This window comes from Ornithodoros turicata, chromosome 7 (assembly GCF_037126465.1).
Source record: "Ornithodoros turicata isolate Travis chromosome 7, ASM3712646v1, whole genome shotgun sequence".
NCBI lineage: Eukaryota > Metazoa > Arthropoda > Arachnida > Ixodida > Argasidae > Ornithodoros > Ornithodoros turicata.
Genome location: NC_088207.1, coordinates 21323086 through 21345121, shown reverse-complemented (window position 1 = coordinate 21345121; position 22036 = coordinate 21323086). Strand labels below are relative to the sequence as shown.

At 47.3% G+C, this 22036-nt stretch overlaps 2 protein-coding genes and 1 long non-coding RNA gene across 3 annotated transcripts; 1 reads left to right on the top strand and 2 right to left on the bottom strand.

The window, feature by feature from the left end:
- Positions 1-240: 240 nt before the first annotated feature.
- On the bottom strand, positions 241-4427 carry LOC135399669 (uncharacterized). Its single transcript, XR_010424380.1, has 3 exons — positions 4391-4427; positions 1674-1839; positions 241-281 (listed from the first exon to the last, which is right to left on the bottom strand). It is a non-coding gene; the product is annotated as an uncharacterized LOC135399669 (long non-coding RNA).
- Positions 4428-4446: 19 nt separating this feature from the next.
- On the top strand, positions 4447-5304 carry LOC135400522 (zinc finger protein 665-like). The gene has a single exon (XM_064632354.1). The coding sequence runs from the start codon at positions 4447-4449 to the stop codon at positions 5302-5304; it is 858 nt and encodes a 285-aa protein (XP_064488424.1).
- A 3105-nt stretch (positions 5305-8409) lies between these two features.
- On the bottom strand, positions 8410-21527 carry LOC135399668 (glutamate receptor-like). Its single transcript, XM_064631401.1, has 8 exons — positions 21490-21527; positions 19383-19498; positions 18138-18228; positions 16067-16228; positions 15860-16013; positions 14389-14606; positions 11220-11509; positions 8410-8817 (listed from the first exon to the last, which is right to left on the bottom strand). Exons 2-8 carry the CDS (start codon positions 19436-19438, stop codon positions 8589-8591), a joined length of 1200 nt encoding a protein of 399 aa, XP_064487471.1. The 5' UTR covers positions 19439-19498; positions 21490-21527; the 3' UTR covers positions 8410-8588.
- Between the last annotated feature and the right edge of the window lie 509 nt (positions 21528-22036).

Below are 22036 nucleotides of genomic sequence, written 5' to 3'. Positions count from 1 at the left end.
TTATTATTATTATTTTGGAACGCGAAAAGATTGCTCAAAGTGCCAGCAGGCGACCCGTCGACGCAAGCACACGAGCAGCGGAAGAAATATTCTGTGGCAAGCGGACGAAATATTCCCAAGGGGGACAGCATACGCGAGGGGACGCGACATCAAGCGCTGGTTGTCGCGTGCATTCAACCATCTTCGCCGTAGCTCTTTTCGTACTTGGGTCACCGCCGGCGTGTCGCTCGATAAGACTGCGTGCACACTTGAGGGAACGTGTCCATGGCGCGGAAAACTGCCTGCGAAAAAAAAAAAAAAAAAACTTCTGCATTTCCTCGACGGCGCAGCGCACGACTTTTATTTAATGTGATAACATTATTGGGCTGCCCCCCGGAAATTCCTGTGTTCTGCGCAGAAAATTCAGCTCGGAGGATAGATTGCGCCACGGTATTATATAACGTACTTCAGCGCTCACACAAGCAGTTACTATGCACATGTTAAACCTGTGTACACAACGAACTAGAAACAAACAAGATCGGCTTGAATAAAACAAATCCTGTAATTCGGGTCAGTGGATCTTATTCCTTCACGCCAAACCCCACACCGTGTTATCCTCTCTAGCATTACATCATAACTCGATGCAGTTGTGCCCCTACGTTTAACCCATATCTGTAAGCCATTACGCCCAATTCAAAAGTAGCCTCGCGTTTTCTTAGCAGTTCAAAGGTTTCTATCGCTTTACTCCTCGTTGCATCAGCAGGGCGAGACTCTATTTTTTTATTGTCAGGTCGCACCTCATCAATATTCCAAAAGTCGGGGTTCATCACAAAAACACAAGAAGGCTTTACACCGACATAACTAAACAACTCAAGAAAACAAACTTATCGAGACGTTCTGTCTCGAAACGTAGCGGAATGTTGGGAATGCGGAAGACATCATCAGTGTCTGCGATGTTCTTACACGAGAGACATCATCACGGAATGTTCTACGGGAAGAAAAAACACAAAACTGCTCACAGTGCTGCCGCATAATATGTTGAGCATTCGCACGATGTCGAAATGTCGGGAGTGTCATGCTCCCGATGTTTTACTCTCATAGTTCACATTACAGTTTACAGCAGATCATCCTTTACTGTACCGAAAAGTGCTAGGAAATGACATATAGCATACCAATGATCTCCATTGCAAAAGGCTATCGCCAATTTCTAAAGAAAAAAAGAGAAGAAAGCGGTCACGTGGTAGATGGGATTACCCCAGAGTCCCATGTGCACACTGCTCCCCGTTGCAAAAAGGACGAGAGGCCGCTCCTGTGTTTCCCCTCCTCCATGCTCTGGACCACGCGCCAGTGTTGCCACACCTACAGATTTATCATGAGATCTACCTACTTTTTGAAAAATCTACAGATCTACAGAGAGTTATAGAAATCTCACGATTTTTGGTCCAATGAATGGATCACTCGACGCAGATTAAACCGGGCTGCTCGTTTCATCTTTTCTGATTACTCTCGTTTCACCAGCGTCACCTCACTTAAACTAAACGGATCTCTCCGGCCTTTATCTCTACGTCGTAAATTCTCTCGTCTCTCATTATTTCATAAGCTCTATTATAATAACGTCCTCCCTAGGTACTCACTGCTATCCCCTCCTCATCATATGTCCAATTACTTGGATCATTCTGAAAAAGTTCTCGTACCGTTCAGCCGCACAAACCATTTTTACAACTCATTCCTTCCTAAGACAGCACTCGAATGGAACAGCCTTCCTGCCTCGCTGGTCGTCGTCCAGGATGCTACACGTTTCCGAAAGCTCCTTGAAGACATGTTCACTGCCCCCACTCCCCTCTGTAATTCCTCTGAGACCTGAGGGTAAATAAAGAAAAGAAAGAAAGATGAAAAACGTCAGCAGAACGCGGGAATGAGTGTTTGACCGACTGTTTTTTAGAATATTCTCTGCAGTTAATTTGATGAATACGAATGAAAGAAACAGCCTCTCAACGACCACCACAAGTGGCCTCCTGCACACAAAACGCATGCTGTTGGGTCAAGCTGCTTTGCCTTCGCCATTGACAAGGATTTTGTCCGCCGATCACGAAACTGGAGGGGCTCGCCGGAGGAGAAGGACGTCTTCAGCGAACGAACCATTGGCGAGCCTTAACGCTAAATCAGTTTTCTTGAATATTTGGCGAGCTCTTTCACCAGCTCCACCACCACTACCTCTTGAGTATGTGCGCGTTACCAGTTTGCCTCACAGACTTGACTTGGCTGGCTTTGAAGTGTAACCAAACGTTTATAATTCACGTCACGCATGTACGCTTTCATTGTGTCTGTGGAAATAATATATCGAGCTTTATTGTTTTTGTGGTCTATTGTGATCCTCGCTCATCACTGCGACGGTGGAACGAGCGAGAGAAATGTTCCTACTACACGCGACAGGTTATTCTTGCATTGGAGCGCCACAGCTGATGTGAATACACGTGTCAAAGTATTAAAATCTACGTGCAGTGACACTTTTTTTGTGATTGTAGCAGACACTTAAGTCCGCTGCAATCACAAAAAAACGCGACATCGCAAACCGAAACCGAAAGTTCCAACGGCAGTGCGCCGCAGCAAGAAATTCCGGCTGTGGGTGTCACTGTTAACTTTTAAAATTTACGTCGCCTTCACACTGCGACGATGAATGACAGGAAGCAGCCGAGCCAACAATGCAAAGTCAAGCTGTCGTGTAGCACGTCTCTCTTTTTTTTTTTAAGCACCCCGAGTCACACAAATGTACAGGGAGGTCGTGAACCTTTTGGAGGTGAGGCTATAGGAGGTGCGTGGACTCACCACTTCTTGGTTTATCAATTTGTCCGCTCTATGAATTCGGCAAGATTCCGAGCGACACCGGGAGCTGGTGCGCGGCAGACGGGTGGGAAGGTATAGGCGTTTTTACCGTCTGGCGAACCGGTTACCGCATCATATTTTCCGGTCACAGTTCCGGTTTCGACCCCTGCTTTCGAGACGAATGTCGGCACGTTCCTCCTGAAGTCGGCTCAGGACGCGTACTAATCGCCACTGTCCCCTGCACTCTAAAAACAGAGCTTCCCCGCATGGCACGCCTCTAGCCAACAACCATCCCGAATGACAACGTTTTCTCCCTTGATTTGATGAAGACGGGAGGCGTACGACATCTCTGGTGTCAATTATGGACTGCATAATGCCATAAGGTGGTGGTGGTGGTGGTGTTGGTGAAAGGGCTCGCCGTTGTCGGCCTCACAGATGTGAGCAACGTCACGACTGGCGCCCTGGGGGAATTGCGTCCTGGGCCGACTTCTAAGGAAACTGTGCCGACATATGTCTGAAAGGCACATGCCACAAAAATGGCGCACGCCCCTGTTTTCAGCAAATCAGGGAAAGAACGGTGTCTCTCGGGATGACGGTTGGCTAGAAACGTGCTATGTGATGAAGTTCATTTTTAAGAGTTCACTCCTTCCTGCTGTCCTCTCTCCATCTGTCCACGTCTGTAGGGCGCTCATAGTAACAGTTGCTCCGCGGCGCTAACACGGAATTAGAGGTATATAGGGAAGTTAGTATAGTTCACCCAGCGTACTAGTATAGCTCACCACAGTGTACACAATGTATTCTGTGGATGTGTATACTCAAATGCTGTTGCGAGAAGCTGTTGAAATGCTGTTCATCTCGTTTTCCTTCTCCTGGATGCGCTACCCAAACGGTACAATTACCAACCGATACAAGAAGGTACCGCGGGGGGGGGGGGGGGGATTTCGTCCGATTTTTGTGGTGACGTGAATGGTGAGTGTGCAGTGTGGCTCCCATCAACAAGTTATAAGTCATCACTCATCACTTACAAGCGTTTTTAAGGACACTATAGAGTCAGTGCGAAGTTATAGGCCGAAAGCAACAAAACCGACAAAGAAAATGAGTTACCAGCAAAATTTAGCTGTCGTGCCCCTCAATACTGGATAAATATATATACAACTTGTTATACTGGCACGACAAGTGTACAACCAAAACAGACAGCAGCGAGTCACAGAACTTAAGGGCTGTCTACTTATGAGGCGTTATGGTATCTTACAAACCCATAGTTATTTATTCATAATGCGGAATAATTGATGTCAGCGGAATGACATGCTACAATCAGATATGTCTATAGCCGTTCACCCTGGAAAGGAGTATATCGCATACCATACATTGTCTCGTGGCTCTGTCAAAGCTACATCGTGCCAGAGAGGCGTTCAAGATATTTCCACCACCTTAGATGGATGTTGTCCGTTGGTCATATTTTACGTAAAACTACAGCCTTGAATCCGCAATTTCTGTAGCTTTCCTGTTTTCGCCACAAAGCCGCATTGGTCTTTATCATTATGACGTCACTGAGGAATTCCTTAAACCTTATCTAAGCCATGCTCACCTGTAACCGCTCCGCTCCAAGCACAACAGGAACCTGATATTGTAGCAGCATGTGCCATGTTCAATCATTCCCTGCCATACCAGTGCAAGGAACACGAACGGTGCCAGTACAGTTCCGCCAAACGCAACAATGTAGAGCTACACGTTCAGAGAATGCACCGACCAGAGGAACACTTGTGCTGTGACCAGAAATTCTCGACTAAGTTCGCCTTGGACGAGCACACGCAGAAAGAGCATCCGTCAGGCGAGTACAAGTGTACCTATCCGAGATGTAATGTCGTATGTCCCCGTCGACATCCGCTGTATCGCCACGCACAGGTCCACACGGGCAAGAAGCCTCATCATCGTACCGAACGCGAATACAGATCCAACAGCTACAGCAACCTGCATCGTCATGCACTATCTGTTCCCGGTGCCGCTCTGCCCGAGTCATCAAGGGGGCGTTGTGAACCGGACATTCCCTTTAGCTCGACGTCTCATTTGCCTGACAGGCATCATGTAATGTATGACGACAGCAGAGGTCTAGACGAATACGCTCAATCGGCGGTGGGAGCGGCTAGCAAAAGGTACAGTGAGGCTCAACTCGACGTTCTGGATTTGAGCTACAAGGCAGCCTCCCAGCGGTACGATGTCTCGAGCATGGCGTCCAATATTGAAAATGACGGCGGAATGCACTTGCTTCCAACTCCGCCGCTTTCCGACATGACTTCTGAAGAGGCCACGCAGCCTCAAAAAGTATATGTCACGTTCTGTCCGGACTGTCTTCAATGGTTTGAAAATAAGCGGGAACTTTCGCGTCACAGAGGTGAAAATCACGAATTCAGCAAGTTAGATGCAGCGCTGGCCTTGCTGGAACTCGCTGGAAGCAGCTTAGAGGATAGCTCTATATCTGGTGTCCTTGCCGGTCATGTTTGATAGCGACAAGTGTAATGTGTATTACCGTTTTATCTGTTTTTAGTCTAGTATTTTAACATATGGGCTTGATAAGTGCGAGCGCCACGGAGCGCGTAGATCATGATTGTGGTGCTTTTGTTTTTTTTTACTTTTAATGGTAGCGTTGCGGTTTTATTTGTGGCTTTGACTATCATGTCTGTGATCGATAGTTGTCTGCGTATGTATTTCTTACAGATTAACTTTGTGATAGTGTGTATCGCGCACGCATCTTTGTTGCGCTTCTTGCGGCGTCTTGTAAGGCGGTAATTCGCAGTGTGTCTTTATTTTGTCCACCATTCTGCTCAATGCAAAGTTCAATATAAAACGCCATTCTCATAATCCTAGGTCGTGTTTTGCGCTTGGTTACTCTTATTCCGTTGTTGGGGGATCTCGAATTTGGTGGCCGCCTTAGGGCCTGACTCAAGCGCACCAAGACCTCGCCTTTCCTCGTTGTCTAGTTCCAGGGACGTCCTTGCAGTAGTACATTCAAAACTTGCTTAGACTTGCTTTTGTGACTGCTGCTGTCTGAGTTCAGGCAACGGCATAGGACAGTCGACAGCAGCGGGACTCCTACCTACGCTTCTCGATTATCCTAGCTACCTCTCTCTCTCTTCTTGATCATAGGACAAGTGCCCTGGGATCACTACTCCATTCCATACCGATTACTCCCCATAGATTGTGCTTTAGCGACCTGCTGAAATACGGTTAAAATTTGGGACAGTTTTTACCTAGAATTCGTGGTCCTTCAACACAACTTACAACAGGGGATCTTAGGCAGACACGCAGGAAGAGCTCTCAATATGAGTAAAGAAGAAGAAGGAGAAGATAAAAAAAAGGACAACCACCACCACATATATGACGATGGGATGTGGTGTTTCACTGCAGAAATTGCGGTACCCTACCTCAGTGCATATGAATTAACATATGAGTGGGATGGCGATGAAGGAGATGAGGCATACGCACACGCACACACACATGACAGAACACATAGGAAGTGGGATATGCTACACATGCGTGGGTGCCCTAACTGTCGGGCTTAGTGGTTCATCCAGTCGCCTACACGCGATGCAGTGCGATGAAGTGCCATCACGTCACTGATGCTCTAGGAGCTCAAGCAATACCGGTGGACGTCAAGAACTGTGCCCGCCGTTCATTCGCAGGAGCACGTTTTATGCGCACAAAACGCAGAACACGCCGCAGCAAGAAAAAGCTACCCTAGGAAAAAAAGACGACCCTTTCTTCAAGCGAACCTTATAGTCGTGTTCAACTTAAGAACGAAAAGAAATCTACTCAGTCAGCTCTCAAAATATTACTGCGCCGCAGATAGGATGACTGTGCACAGAGACGTCACTCTCCCTCCTCCGCCAGATAATGTAATCCATCACACTCACTCTGCTTCCGTATTAGCTGTTAAGACTGGCCGCATGACACTACGCGGGCCCTTACCCATGGTTGCGCTGCATTATTTCTTTTGGTGTGATATTGGGTCTCCTTATATCTTGGACGGCGTATGTAAATGACGGACTAGACTTATTTGGCTTCACATGGCTTGCCACACAATGGCCACAAAGGCGGCCATAAGCGCTTTCATGGTTCCATCTCTGTAATATCATATACTACAATAAATACAGAGATTTGCCCCAGCATTTCTGTTCTGCGATGTGGGACGATTGCGCAGGCAATACAGCACCTCAACATGAATATTATCATTAATTTTCGCTACAAATAAGATAATATCATACATTTTATGCTTAATGATTTTTTTTATGCGCTGAGGAGAGGCAAGATCTGTGCGTCTTATAATGCACGTCACTGGAAGTTTGGTCGGGAAAATCCCCCACCGTCTTGCACCGGGCCTCTCATCATTAAATTAATAGTGTCTTGGATTGGTTACTACCGATCACTCTAGAGCACTCTGGAACGATGTTTCATCTTCGACTGTTCGAAACAGAGCACTCTCACTGCATTCGACTGGTGCATTTGGAGATCTTTGCTCCAACTCGGAGTGCTCCAGGGTGCTCTCACCAACGCCGTCGGAGTGGCTGCCAAATCGGTTGGGTTCCGGTCACGTGACTGCGCCAGCGTCCGCTGAGTAGTGTCTCTGTTGCGCCATGCCTGCCATGTTCTGCATTTTGCGTCGTCGTCGTCAGGAAAACATCGGAAGTTAACACGTGAGTTAACATTATACATCTCCACTCCGCTGCTCGAACCTACCTCATCGCTTCTGCACGGTTCCTCCGGCTCGGAGAACGTAGTAAGGTGCGGTCTGACCCGCTCCAACTCGGAGAATCGGAACGACCAGTCGAAGACACCATAAGCAAGCTTGATCATATTCACAATAGACGATTTCAGAAATTGCATGAATGGCCCACCAGAGAGCGCCGTGTTGCGAAAGCCCCGCTGCACCTTGGGATTTAGTTTTCATGAGTCAGAGAGAAGAACAAGAGCGCAAGCGGTTTCGGTTTTCTCTCTCCTTCACCTCCCGCACCTTCGAGCAACAGGCAGACGAGTACGAATGTAAACCATTTCCCACGACGCATTGCGCGATGCGCGTGACTTGGGCGACGGAGGGCCCCCGTGCGGAGCACAAGGGCAATATCTGAAATCGCCTATTAAAGGCCGGGTAACACAGAATGTGTCTAGCTTATCATTACAACGTGATCAAGCTTTGTCGATAGCATGGTTCGTCGCTGAATCTCCGTTGCGGCAGTAGCCGAGGAATAAAGTATCCGCCTCGCAACCTGAATGTTCAGGACTCGAAGCCCAGCGGGTGGCGAATTTTGCTTCCGTGTGACGGTCGAATGTGACTCCGGACCATGACGTGACGTGTCGTTATGAAAACTAGTGCGAAAAGTGGGAGTGCGCTCTTGCAGAGTTGCTACTTAACGCGCCCATCGGTGCAGCAACCATCGTTCAAGGTTTAAAGCTCAGTTCACAATATCTCAAACAAAAGTGACTAGCGTCTTGTTTTAAGAGCTGCACCAAGTGTTCTGGAGCAGCCGGCTGCCCCGGAGCGGAAGACATCTTAGTTTTTTTTTTTTTTATCTCTCTTTCTCTCTATCAACGATAGTCCCATGACTCAAAATAAATGAAGCAAGCCCAAGCAGCAAAATGTACTGAAAGTCGGGTGCAGTAGGGGTGGACGGGTAGGTGGAAGGCCTTGAACTGACTCGTGAAACTAAGGAACATCGATAAGACACATACCGTCCACCCCTATTGCACTCGACTTTCACTACATTGTGCTGCTTGGGAAGCAGCGAACTGTTTTAATGTGCCCTCTTTCTGCGAGTACACTTTCCCGCAATCGACTCCAGCAGGAAGACGAAAAGAGATATAGCGGAGAAGAGGCCGTAGAGAAGGAAGATAGACTGTACTTCGAAGAGGCTAAGGGCGCTGTATACGTCATCGTGTCTTGCACTGGAGCAGGCCTTCCAGTCCCCGTACTGTTCGTTGAGCCAGGCGTCGATGAGACCAGCCTCTTTAAGCCAGCTGATCCTGCATAGTGTACAACTTGTCACTGTCATCAAATAAACGCTCATACTGGGGCGCGTCAAGAACTGTGTAGAGCTTGGCGAGTTGGTGACTCATGATATGTGCAGAAACGGTGCAAGGTGAAGTAGGCCAGTTACAGTCTTATAGAACGCGAGCGTTTGGTACGCCTACTTGAATGGGCCAGACCTATTTCAATGAATGCGCTTCGTGGAAAACGTTATACGTGGTACGCTTTGTGTGTGTAGAGGGGGGGGGGGAGGCACAGCCTAACCTGCCAAATCTGAGTTCACCGAACATACCTAAGCTGATTATCTGTGAGGCAAGTGTTACGTATCGGGAAGCTCTGGAAAGATAGTGAGGGTTTTCTGCGAGCTGGGCTAACAGTTAATGATGAAACTGATTGTTTCAGAACATCAATTGTCTCATGGGCTAACAGGATCTGACCTGAACAGGAAAAGAACGACAGGGCCGGCGGACACCTTCCACAATATGATGGAGACACATAGAGACTTACTGTGAACTGGACTCACTTGGTGAACCATAGCCGAAGAATCATACACGACATAGGAAGGTGAAATCCGCAAGGAGAAAGCTCTGACGCTCAGTGTCCTTGAGGTATAGCTACCAGCCGGCCATCGAACGTTGCACCAATGTAGTGATGATATTGGTAACGTTTCCCTGAGTATTCCGCTTTGTTTCTTTTGTTCTAGATGTGGTACATCTTGTTCGTTTCGAACAAGACAAATAAACTGTTTTCGGTTATGTTATATTTCCAGACGCTGTCGTCATTATATCCCGACTACGTAGTGCTACGTACTACTCACGATAAGGTGTGAGCTCTGCATCACTTTCGTGACAGCGGGTGGTCCTGTCGCTATGTTGTAGCGGGCTATCGGGAAGTTTCGACGCCTATATAACAACGTATTAACCAGTGATGGCCAGTAGTTAAGTACATGTAGTTAAACTACCTTATTGTAGGTAAAAAGTAGTTATCAACTACTTGCAGAAATGCAGTGTGCAACTACTAGTTAAAGTACTATTTCGAGTAGTTAACTACAGTAGTTAGGTTACTTCAGGCGCCACCTACTTCTGATTTTGCCGCAAGCTTTACGGCAAGCTTACGGCGAGATGTAGTTAAAATACATTGCAGTAGTTAAAGAAGTAGTTTTAACTACTTCCCCGGAAAAGTTGTTGAACTACTAGTTAAACTACTCCATCGCGAAGTAGTTAGTAGTTATAGTTAAACTACTGTAGAAGTAGTTAGTGGTCACTGGTATTAACATAGAAGTAAGTACGATCAGCGGAATGACCGAGTGCATAGATGGTGATATCAGTTCGAAGGTCACGTGAACAGTGGGGTGGTGGCGGCGGGCGGGTTCTAATCATATCATCAGCTGTGCTGTCAGGAGGTTTCTACCAGGTTACTGCCAGGCTTTCTAGACGGATGTTGGCACAGTTCCCCCAGAAGTCGGCCCAGGACACATACCAACCCCCTGTCCCTTCCTCCTTCCGGCTGTCCTCTCTCCATCTGCCTACGTCTGTACGCATCTAATAACCTCATTTGCTTCGCGGTGCACGAAAGCAAAGAATAGTGAGAACGTATTATTCTACAATGGCAGTGGGACAGGCTATTCCAGTGCACATAAGTTGAAGAGGAAGTAGAAAAATGCAAAACAAATGCAGCTCAATGTGTCCAGGAGACAAAAAACAAACAGGGACCGATTAATGAGTGTGTTCACCGAATGAAAGCATATTTCAAAAGTCTGTAGACCAGATACAGCAATGTCCCTCGATGCACACCGAGCAGTGGGCCCCTCACCTAGGGCAGTAGCCGAGTCACTAAGCGATTTCAGAAGGTGTCGAGAAGGAACATGATTTCACACACGCATTGGATGATGATGAGGTGGGCGATTCACCGCCGCTGAGGCGGTACACTGCCCTAGTGTGCATTGGGAACGGATGAGGGGACGATGATGAGGGGAGCGCTTTCAGAGAGTGTCACATGATTTCAAAAATTGCACAACTGCGTGCATAGCCTGCACTTGGTGACCCATGGTGACCCACAGGTCAGCACCCAAGAATTTGTTTCGGTGCTGAAAAGGAGGTTATCCAGGTGGGTCAGCGACGGTCGCAAGACACGGCGATGGTCACTGTATTTAGTGCAGGCTTGAATGACGTGTTCAGCGTCCTCTATCACTACATTTACCTATAACTGGGAACGGACATAGGGACAGAAACTTGGAAGGTCCAAGGGTTAACGCTGTCTGCGACCATTCGATCCATTCGGCGAGTTGGGATTCGGCAGATTGGAAAGGCACGGTGTAAAGTAGCTATGCTGTCCGCACACTATGGGTACACGCGTTGTTGCATTATACGCGCATCCAGTGCGTGCTTACGTTGCTTACCGACTGTTCAGTTCTTTGATGAACTTCAGGTCAATGTCCTTCCTGACCGCCATGGCGAACTTGTGGGGAAAGAACTGCTCCTGGGCGAAGTGGTAGTTGCCGTGCCGAAGCCAGCGACATGTACGAGACACGTGGTACCGCATCGTGGTAACATCGCTCACGATCACTGTACGGCCCAGCTGCACTTCCTTTAGGTTCTCCTGACTGTACAAGGAGTTGGTTTCAATCGTACCGTTGCTGCGCTGAACCATTAGCCACACTTTCTGGTACTCCTCCACGTCCAGGGAGTTCTGCGTGGAAACCGTAGGGTAAGCGATGGGACATACAACGCGTAGTTTCCTGCAGAATACTTTCTGCATTTTATAGTCATGCAACCAGCTCGCGTTGCGTAGTGGTTAGCGCCTTCCACGCCGAGACTGGGAGGTGACGCGGGTTTGAATCCCAGCATCGGCTACACCGTCTCAGGTTCTTCGTGGGTTGGGAGGCTTTCCAGACGAATGTCGGCACAGTTCCCACTGAAGGCGGCCCAGGACGCATACTAACCCCCTTATCCCCCACTCCTTGATGCAGTCCTCTCTCCACCTGGTGCACGTCTGCATGCCGCTCATAGACATAGTTGCTTCGCGCCACTAACACGGAATTTAAAAAAAGAATATTGTTACGCAGCAAGAATATTAGTGCAACATACTGTTGCTGTAGTTGATGCTAAACGACTTCCGTTCAAGCCTTGAAGGCTTTTTCTGATGTTTAAGTAACCTCAAGATATCAGCCGTATGCAGCTGAGTCTGGTAAGCCTTTGCGGGCGTTACTATGCATACGTGTTGACACATGTGAAACTCTTTAACATACCTCGGTGCGTAAATTACCACACAGAATAACACGGGCTAAAAATACGTGAGATAGTTCTTGCTTTTCCTTTGTTCTGTATTGCACAAAGGTAGGGATACACATTCCTTGGAATGTCGTGAGTGAGAAAGTGGTGCCCAGCCGATGTCAATCACGTCCTTCCGATTCGGAAGAGTGGCAAGAGGGGATCTATTTATGTTGGTAGGAAAAGTCAGCCAGAAATGACGGCTTGCTATTCCTTAGTAAATATTTCTTCACTGGGTGGCAAGGGGCAAGCAACAAATATTTCAATAATTCGGTGCGCGTTGCTACAAAGTAAGTGCGATAGACACGAGTGATGTGATGTGATAGAAAAAAGAAAAACTGGGGATTTAAGTCACGACAAAGTCAGACTAACTACCCCAGACAACTTAGCCGCAGTTAGTTTAAATAAATATAAAAAAAGGAGAAAACCCGGTAGGCTGTGGGGCGGGAGACAAAATAGTGGGAACACTTGTCACAAACGAGGGACCAGAAAGTGTCACAAAAGGACACGACAAGACACGAGTATTACACAGTGGTTTAGGAGTTGCGCAACATCACACCTGAACAACTACAAATTTTGCGCGAAAGGTCGTGCGGCAAAAATGCTGTTTTTCCTAGTTCTTGTTCCCAATTGCACATGATTAGTTCGTCCTTTTCATGTTTGTTATTTCGTTGGTTCTCCTTCGGTTGTGCTTTGTGAACTCGCTAAGTCAAGGAACTATTGCAAGCTGGCAACCTAGGATCCAGGGGAAAATATAGAGCCTTCGGTGCACACTCTACTCACTCACTTTAATCATACGAACTGTGACAGACAACGTTTTCGTGAAACCAGCTACAGAGGTACTGAAAAAGCTTCATGTGGACTTAGAATTATGATTCCCATATATTAGAGGGGTTCCCAAGAGCTTATGCTCTTGGGACATGGCGCACGTTTCGATAGTGACGTAGTATAGTAGCGTCGTCAACCTAACAGTTCTTGGAACTGGTCGCTACAATCTGGAAGTGGGCCTTTTCAAGAACAGTTCGAAAAGGCATAGCGAATAGTGCATGGCAGCTCCTGTAAGGAATCTGAATTACACGCCTTTCCACGGGCTTTCAGTTTTCGTTTGTTATCCTTTACGCGTGATGATGTGAAAGCTGAACACGACCAACATTGTACATTGTAGACAACAATTGAACACAGTGAACCCTCGTTAATATGGCCACCGCCGCTCCCGTGGATTTTGGTCATAAAGCGAATTGTCACACTAACGGGAAACGCATCCTACGGACAGATCGCTAGGCAGAAAGGCAGAACATAATCATAATCCTACGTATAGTTATGATGATTTATTTTCGGAAAAAGGCCGTTACCAATGTCTCCTCGGAGCAGTTAACACCGATCAAGTTTTCTAAATGGAAAATAGCAGCATCAATTGTGCACTCGTTATAAATATCCACCTATTGCTCAAAGAATCGTAGTACAACCTTTAGTGCTCCTCTTCCCTCCTTCGCAGTGACGTGCGGGGGCCCACTCCGCTCACCATCAAGCACCCCATCCACAGCGTTATCGGGCGACCTCTGGACAGACCCAGTATGTCACTCCCGGAAAGCATTGTGTGCGTCGGCAGCACTGTGTGACTTGGTTATGTGGTCACTGCCTTTTTAAGCACTTCAGCGGTTCGGCGGTTCCAAAAGCGCTGTACGCGTAATCCCCAGGTCAACAACATCAGGCGTCATCCCAAACTTTGTCGGCCTATACCTTAACACGTGCCGCACTATTCCTGAGGTACGTGGTAGCGTCTCCTTGGGGTTAGTCTGAGGGTCAACTGCTGCGGTCATAATAGTGAGAAGATGAAACATGTGTTTCACCTAATACTGATGACACAAATCTCGGTCATTGTAGGATAAGCGAATTGTCATATTAACGAGGCGGATTTACATGGCGGCAAAACGGTTCCCAAGAAGAAAAGAAAAAGGTTCCCTGTATAACATTCTAAGTTTTCTTTGTAATTCAGCGTTAGCGCCGCGAAGCAACTGTGGCTATGAGCGGCGTACAGATATGGACAGGTGGAGAGAGGGCAGCAGGAAGGAGTGGGGAACAGGGGGAGGGGGGTTAGTATGCGTCCTGGGCCGACTTCAGGGGGAACTGTACCGACAAAGTCTTCAGAGAACCCACGGAAAACCTCAGACAGTACAACCGGTGGTGGGATTCGAACTCACCACCTTCCAGTCTTCAGCACGACTTGGCTACCCGCTGGTAACATTCTAAGTAAGCATTATGAGAAAAAGAAAAAAAAAAAGAAGTGTTTGCACGTACCTTAAGTAGGGCTTCGTAGGCGGTTCCTTTCCAGACAAGAGTACGCATGTTCGGTGTATCTGCCAGGTCACGCATGCTTTCGATGTGGAACGGTTCCGGTCGCACCATCATGGTGGCTTTCATGTGACCCGTGAAGGCATTCATCATGACCACAACGGCTAACCACCAGATGGCGAACACGATGCGACCCGATATCCACACCGGCGTCTCTACGGATGCTATACAAAGGGATGGAAAGGCGGACATTGGTTTTGAAACACAGCGGCATCACGAAGAAGGTGCACCCTAACGGCCACCGCGTTGAATCCTCCACACGCACGAGATATCCCACTCTTTTCTCCTTTTGCACCCGTTCATTTTCGTTCCTATCACTTCATCGTTAACCTCACCAACCCCTCACTCTTAGAAAAAAAAAAAAAGGTGGAGTAGTTACACCTTTTAGGAGGTAATAGTTGTCTCATATGATATGCCTAAAAGGCTGCAAAGTTCTACCTGCTACCTCATTATCTGCCACAAATGATAGGGTTACCGCTTTTGATTCGGTGAGCGAGGGGAGCGGACGCCTTTTGTACTGATTTCGATATACAGTCAAACTCTTTTATAGCGAACACCTTTTTAACGAAATACCACTACAGCAAATTTTTTTGCGGTCCCGCTGGAGCCCTATAGGTCCAATAATGGACATCCTTTTTAACGAAAATACCTTTACTGCGATTTTTTTTGGCTGTCCCCTGAGTTTCGTTGTAGAGGAGTTTGACTGTATCATGATTGCTTTTACCACCCTGTTACACCCTATATCGTACGCTATGTTGACCTAGGTGGTAACTGTAGAAGTTACCTCCTTTTCACACCCTTTTTTCTTAGAGTGCTAGTGGCCATTGCACTGTTAACTGCAAACGTTCTGGAGCAGCCCGCCCCACATTATGGCGAATTCGGGTGGTCATTTCATGGCAACACGGCCTAGCGCTCGGAAACTGCTCCGAAGTTGCCCGCGTTAGATCACGTGACCATCGCCACCCGGACATGAATGCCAGCAATCTAGCGTTTTTGGTCGCTTGGATCGCAGTTTCTCGGCTTCGGTTTTCGGCGTCTGCTAGCCCACGTGAACTTCGACGTGCGGGTCAATGTGGGCCTTTGCCATCCTTACAGTGCGGATGTGACGACACCGGATGTAGTGGGGCAACCCGCTGCCCGGCCGTATCGAGGCCGGCCGAAAAAAAGTGCTATCTGGAAAATCGTGGGCGCTCGGAAAGCGCCACGCGAACATGCGAGATTGCTCCGCCTTGACCAACCGAACATGACTGCTCGGGATGTGGCAAAAAAAAAAAGTTGCCACCAAACGGCCACACGAATTCGACACGATCTACATGTTGTTTTTCTTATCAATCCAATCCAATCCACTTTACACAGTGAAAACTCCAGCCAACATGCGCTGCCGACATCAAATTCATTTTGCTGCCTAGCCTCTTACATTCGCAGAACATGGCGGAAAAGTAGGTCCACCAATGTTGCTCAAGTCGTAGTTTGGCAAGGTCAGCCTTTGCGTACGCGGGATCCATGACGCAGTCCACGTACAGGTTGGTTGCCACGCATACCAGGATAGATATTAGGAGTCCAAGCCACACCTGTATGATATGTCCTATAAAGGCACGTTTCGCTTTGTCGTCTCTGCTTTTACCTTCCACTCAAAGGCCATGATGGTTCCGAAGATATTAGCTTCAACTACTTCGGGAAATCCCGTTAAGATGGTCAAGTAGTCGGTGGTTACTTGAGCCGTGAAGCGAGAAACTTGTGACCGGTCGTACGTCATGGCGATTGGTCCCAGAGCCAAATCTGCGGACTAGAAGACAGGGATATTCAGAAGACAGGAAGGCGCTCGAGAAAAACGAAACGATGTGGCTGAAGCTGTCAAATCAAACATCGGCAACATGATGTCAGCCACTTTAAAGAAATGAAACGGCTGCCTTATCATGTTTTCGGTATCGTTATCGTGAACACGTTCAATCTACTAAGTACTGGCTATTAGCGAGTTTGGCTAGTTTTAGCAGATCGGAAGCCGGCAACGAAAACGATACGATACGATCATTGGTGATACGGGTCCAATATGGGGGCCCGTTTCGCCAAGATTTTCCCCATATTGGCTGAAACTTGCAATACGGGCCCCATATTGCCCAGTTTGAGCCAATATTGGGAGAATCCTGGCAATATGGGCCCTATATTGCACGTGTACACCCCATATTGACTGAAAATACAGAAAATGGTGCGTACCCGTGTTGCACAAATGCCCAAGCAACACGGCAAGATTGGACGTTGAAGCGTGTGAAACGCCCAGTTCAATACATCGTTACATCCAACAACTTCCCGCAGATGACACACATTGTTCGAAACAGTCAACATACGTGGCAATCCCATTGTAACAGTCACTCGAACTCGACAACGCAACTTTCCACTTTCTGGAAGCAGCCGCCATCTTGCCAATGCCAATCGGTCGATCCGACTGAGAGCCAGCGTGGTCGTTTGAGCGAAATCACACGTCCTACAATTGATGCGCATGCGCGACAGTCGTATCGGACGTTTCATACGGGCTAAAATGTCTCTGGTTCCTCTAATGGTAACGGAACTGCGGCAGGTCAAGTAAAAAACACATTGTTTGATAGATAGGGATGGCTCTTCTGTAAAGTTAAGCGCTTTGAAGTTACTGCAAGCAGTGTGAGTTGCTGAGGCGTATGTCCGTCACCGTTACGAAAGTGTTTCGCTCCCTTGTACTCTCCGAGCGGGTTGGAAATTTTTGGTTCATACAGTATTGCAATCTCAAGGAAGGCTTCTGCGGGATGTTTTGCGTTGGCAATTCCGTAGTACTGCCTGCCTAGCACTAGTTGATCCTGCTCTTCGTTCTTGGGGCGAGGGCAGTACTATTTTTGAAGTGTAATGTGGGCTAGCTTTCGCTTGTCCCATGCTACAGTTGGCAATACGACTGCCTCTGTCCTTCAGCAAGACGGGCGTAGCACCCGTTCCTCGTTTTTAGGGCGATGCAATCTTGTTTTTGCAATTTTATGCGACGTCGGATCAATGAGATCTGCAGAAATGAAAAAAAGCAAAAAGAAGAGAGAAGTAATATCAGTGGTGGATATGAAGCCGGATAATGCTTTATTATTACACGGACTCCCCGTTGGCGTTATCGCAGAAATATTGGCGCAAAATGGGCTTGCCAATATGGGCAGCCCATATTGGTGCAATATGGAGCCTGGTTGCACTCCCCATATTGGTCCAATATTGGCAGTTCATATTAGACCAATATTGGCAATCTTGGCAGCCCATATGGGTCCAATATTGGACCAATATTGTCGTGCTGCTTGGGCAGTGTTCCTCAGCGCAATATAGAAGAAGCATTGGTCCCGTCTAGTGCTCCACTTGAACGGTTATTCAGAACTGGTATAGCGATGCTTTGGAATAAAACAGGTGAGACTTACAAAGACAAACATCGAGCGGTAGCTGTTATTCAAGTAGTTCACGTTGCACTAGTGACGGATTTAGAATAAATATTTTTTTAAACTGGAGCCTTCTTTTCGTCACTTTGGAGAGTAACTGTAAAGTAACTTAGTTACTTGTAACTTAACTAGTTACTATTTGCGGAGAGTAACTGTAATTGTACCTTATATAGCCACTGTATCCGGGTCCAACTGCAACTCTAACTTAGTTACTTTTTTAATTAACTTTTCCCAAGACTGCAAAGAAGTATATGTACTTACGTTTCTGAACAACATGCCCACCATGCCTGTCCAGCTGCCATTTGGTAGTGCCATGCCCCACTGCAAATCCTCCGGACTTGTCACAGAGTACCTAAGTTGAATACAACTCTGTGTAACTTTATCTCAATGTAGTGTCCATCTATACCAGGTCACAGGCAGCAGGACGCCATCTCACTGGTAGGGGGAGCAGCATCGCGTACACAGCTTTCTCTACTGTCTACTTATTTATTTATTTTTTATTTCACAGTACCCGAAGGGTCCTAATGGATATTACATGGGGGGTACAAGTACACTAATATACTTACCCGAATATCTCCGGAATACTCGGAATACCCGAATATACTTTCATGGGTGCCGTCACGTGGGGCAAGGGGGCCGTCCCCTCCCCCCTGCACTCTAAGAAAAAAAGGAGTAAAACGGGGAGTAATTGCAGCTTCTACTCCCCTAGTCTGCAATTGCTCCCCATTTTAGTCCCCTAACCCAACATTTCGTCCCGACATTTACTCCCCAGGACTGCAAATTGTCACTAAAGTTCGCGAATGGTCTCCTGAATGCAACAGTCTACGCAAATATGTGCCCTTGGTCAATTTGAACGACATAAGGCTGTATAACTCAAATAACGTAGCAATTTTCAACCACACAGAGTAACAAACAGTTAGCGCATCTTTCTTCGCAAATTGTGCCCTAGTATGGCGTAAGATTTTATATCACTCGATATATCACCGTTTACTGTTTGCTTTAAAGTATTTTCATGCATGCACACCAATTATGTACCTGGGACTCTTACAGCAGCGCGTGAAATGCGGTCTTCACTCTGTGACATTCATTTACTCCCGTGCATTTACTCCAGAAAGGGACTATTTTTTGTGGCAATGCAATTACTCCCCAAAAGGAGTAAAAGTACTCCTTTTTTTCTTAGAGTGTGGCTTCCAGAAACGCAGGGTTTCTGAGCGAAGACAATATAGTTGCGGGTGTAGTTGACGACCCCCCCCCCCCACACACACACACAAACATTCTGCCGTGCCTCCCCCCACCCCGCTGGAAAAAATCTTGGCAGCCCTCCTGTTTACTAATAGCACTGGGGCCGGTTGGTAAATAACTACTTGGAGGCGATAACAGTTTAGCCACGGACTAAACACACAGAAACACAGGCGGAGCTCCGATCGACGTGTCTATGACAGACCAACCGCCCGGTCGTCTGTCTACCTGTGCGCATCAATCACTGACACCATACTGCGTGCTTACCTGAAGCCCATCAGTTCAGCTAAGATTGAAATAATGTTGGGCATTGGACCTGTCATCGCAAGTCGAGCTTCGGTCTCTTCACTAGCCCTGTTCTTCAGAGTCACCCACGGTGGCCACTGCAAGGAATTCCAAGGTTAATGAGGTTTATGGCAAGCAGCGAGCGTTACCTCACGTCTTTGGGTCAAGCATAATCAAGGGCAGCAGGGCAACAACAACAACAACAACATATAAATCGTGGCTATGACAGGGGGTGATTCAGCACCAGGGTAAACTTATCGATACCAAAGTGTGTGTCCGCAGATGTCCTCCTAGGCTCCTACGGAGAGCAGTTTCAAAGATTTCACATTTTCGCATTTACTGAAGAAATGTATACTATGTTGAGTTCGCTGGTAGTAGTTTTTTTGTTGTGCTGCATGGCATGCTCTATTTTTTATTTTTTCGTTGCTGATATCCTGATATCGCGTCAGAACCGAACAGAATCGTAACTAAAGACCGATCACAGTTTGCTGACGAGTTTCGGAAGCCTATAACATTGCCTTAAGTTTGAGGGAAACTGCAGGACGAACACAGGACAAGACAAGGCGTTTTCCCTCAAGCTCAAGGAAATGTTAACATCAAGCACCAGCTAGCTTGCCTGCTGCTCCTACGTTCATCTATTATTCAAATTCATAACTGCTTCCATGGCTGGAATATGAGAGCACCACCAAGACGAAGGACAACGGATGCATTCTGTTCGCATTGTACTGTTTACTCCGGAGGTATTTTACCAGCGTCTATTCGTGTGTGTGTTTTTATGTTCGCCTTTAACTCGAGGAGCATGCTGCGAACAAATCAATTTGGACTTTTGTTCGACTTCTTCAGCAGTAGTAGCGAAATAGTAGTGGGAGTTATATGACACCTTTTTGAAATGGCATACGCCAATGAGAGGCGGGGGGAGAGGAGGGGTGTTCGAATGGTGTTGTGGGGAGAGGAATGCTTGAAAAATCTCTAGACCTCATTCGTAACCAGCTCCGGTGGCGCAGCGGTAACGCGTGCGCTTGGAGACTGGGAGGTACGCGGTTCGAATCCGCGGGCCGGCTGTGCCGTCTGGGGTTTTTCCTGGGTTTCCCTCAGATGTGTAATAGGCGTATGCCGGCACAATTCCCCTGAAGTCGGCCCATGGACGCAGCTATCCTCCCCCCGAGCGGATTCCGCTCGGTCTTCACCCTTTCCTCTCCACCACCTTTCCCTTCCCGAGAAACATGCCGCCTAATCAGGCAGGCAGACCTCTCGGGTTCCTCCCAACGACACTCCTCCCCCCCCCCTCCTCATTCGTAATTTCGTGCTGCTATGCGTGCCTTGGCTATACCACCAACGCTCGGCCGTGCCGTTGGTACCCTCTAATAGCGATGACCCAGTGGTGCCCAGTGGTGGCAGCTAAAGAATGTCAGTCGATGGAAAGGGTGCTGGCGTAGATGATGCACTCTTGAGGCGCAATTTTTCGATTTCGGCTCATTTGCATAGCAAACAGAAACTTTCGTATCTTGAAGCACAGAAACATTTCGAATTCGCTGACAGTTGGAATAGCTTTCGACTACGACGGTCTTTAATCCGGCCATCTCAGTTTTTCCCTAAAACTCGTTGATTTAATAAGTTATCGAATTTTAGTTCATTAGTCATCGAACACTGATGCGACCGGCTAGGAAAGATGTCCACCAGGCCACGTATGTTAGACGCCCAAACGGCATACCTGGGGCTCTCGTAGATGTTTAATAAAAATCTGTGGCACCTAAAAAAAGAAAGACACCCTGTATATATTCACAGAGTAAAGTTAAGGTAGCTTAATAAACTTTCTGTCCCCAACTCCCGGCCGTTCGCCGTTGGAAGCTACACTGTTGGGGAAAATTTTGGTGTCATGGCAGCCCCCATATAGAAAACAGCAACCAATGAGGAACGCTCAAGTTTGATTGACAGGTCGAGCCTCTTTTTAATGCTCCTCCCAATGGTCAGACTCCCTTTCAGTACACGCGTCCGCAACCAGGTGTACACTATACCGCCATCAACAACACGCTACTCATACTAAGCAAACCTAACATGTATTCGAATGATATTACTGTGTCTTACTCACATTGAGGGCGCTCACCCGCAGGTGGAATTTGTCGTACAAACCGTCTGAAAGTAAAAAGAAGAAAAGGTGTTGGTAACCAGAATAATCCACAAAACAACTGTAAGGTACACAACAAATTTAGCAAAGTTTCCGGCGCCCCTTTACAAACACAGATGGGATAAGGTTTCACCTAAAGTGTAAAAAAATAATTCTAACTGATGACGTAATCGCCGGAGCATTGTGGGACTTTCGGCGACCTTCTGGGAACGTTTGCCGCGTTTTAGGAAGGCTTTGGACAAGTTTTAGTGGAGGGAAATTTATTTTCTTCAATTGACCTTTGAAATTTGCCAAGCGAACCTCACTTTTTTTTTTTACAGAAATATGAAGTCATCCACGGATAACCACTGACCCAGCAAAAACTACGCGCAGTATCGCAACAGAAATAAGCTAAAAAATTAGTCAAATTTCCGCTTTAGCTCCGCCTACTTGATTGTTGGGTCTGCGTTTCTCTGTGTTCAAAGTGTGATGCGGCAGGCTGCGAATCAACCTACGTGACAGCTGGTCAATT

What these genes read in the sequence shown, in the direction of transcription:
- LOC135399668 (XM_064631401.1), bottom strand. Translation starts at nt 19,438, where the DNA reads ATGACAGGTCCAATGCCCAACATTATTTCAATCTTAGCTGAACTGATG. An exon ending in GCTGAACTGATGGGCTTCAG is followed by an intron (nt 18,229 to 19,382) that starts GTAAGCACGCAG and finishes TATTCAACTTAG; the next exon opens with GTACTCTGTGACAAGTCCGG. An exon ending in ATCAAAGAACTGAACAGTCG is followed by an intron (nt 8,818 to 11,219) that starts GTAAGCAACGTA and finishes TACACTATGCAG; the next exon opens with GATCAGCTGGCTTAAAGAGG.
- LOC135400522 (XM_064632354.1), top strand. Translation starts at nt 4,447, where the DNA reads ATGTTCAATCATTCCCTGCCATACCAGTGCAAGGAACACGAACGGTGC.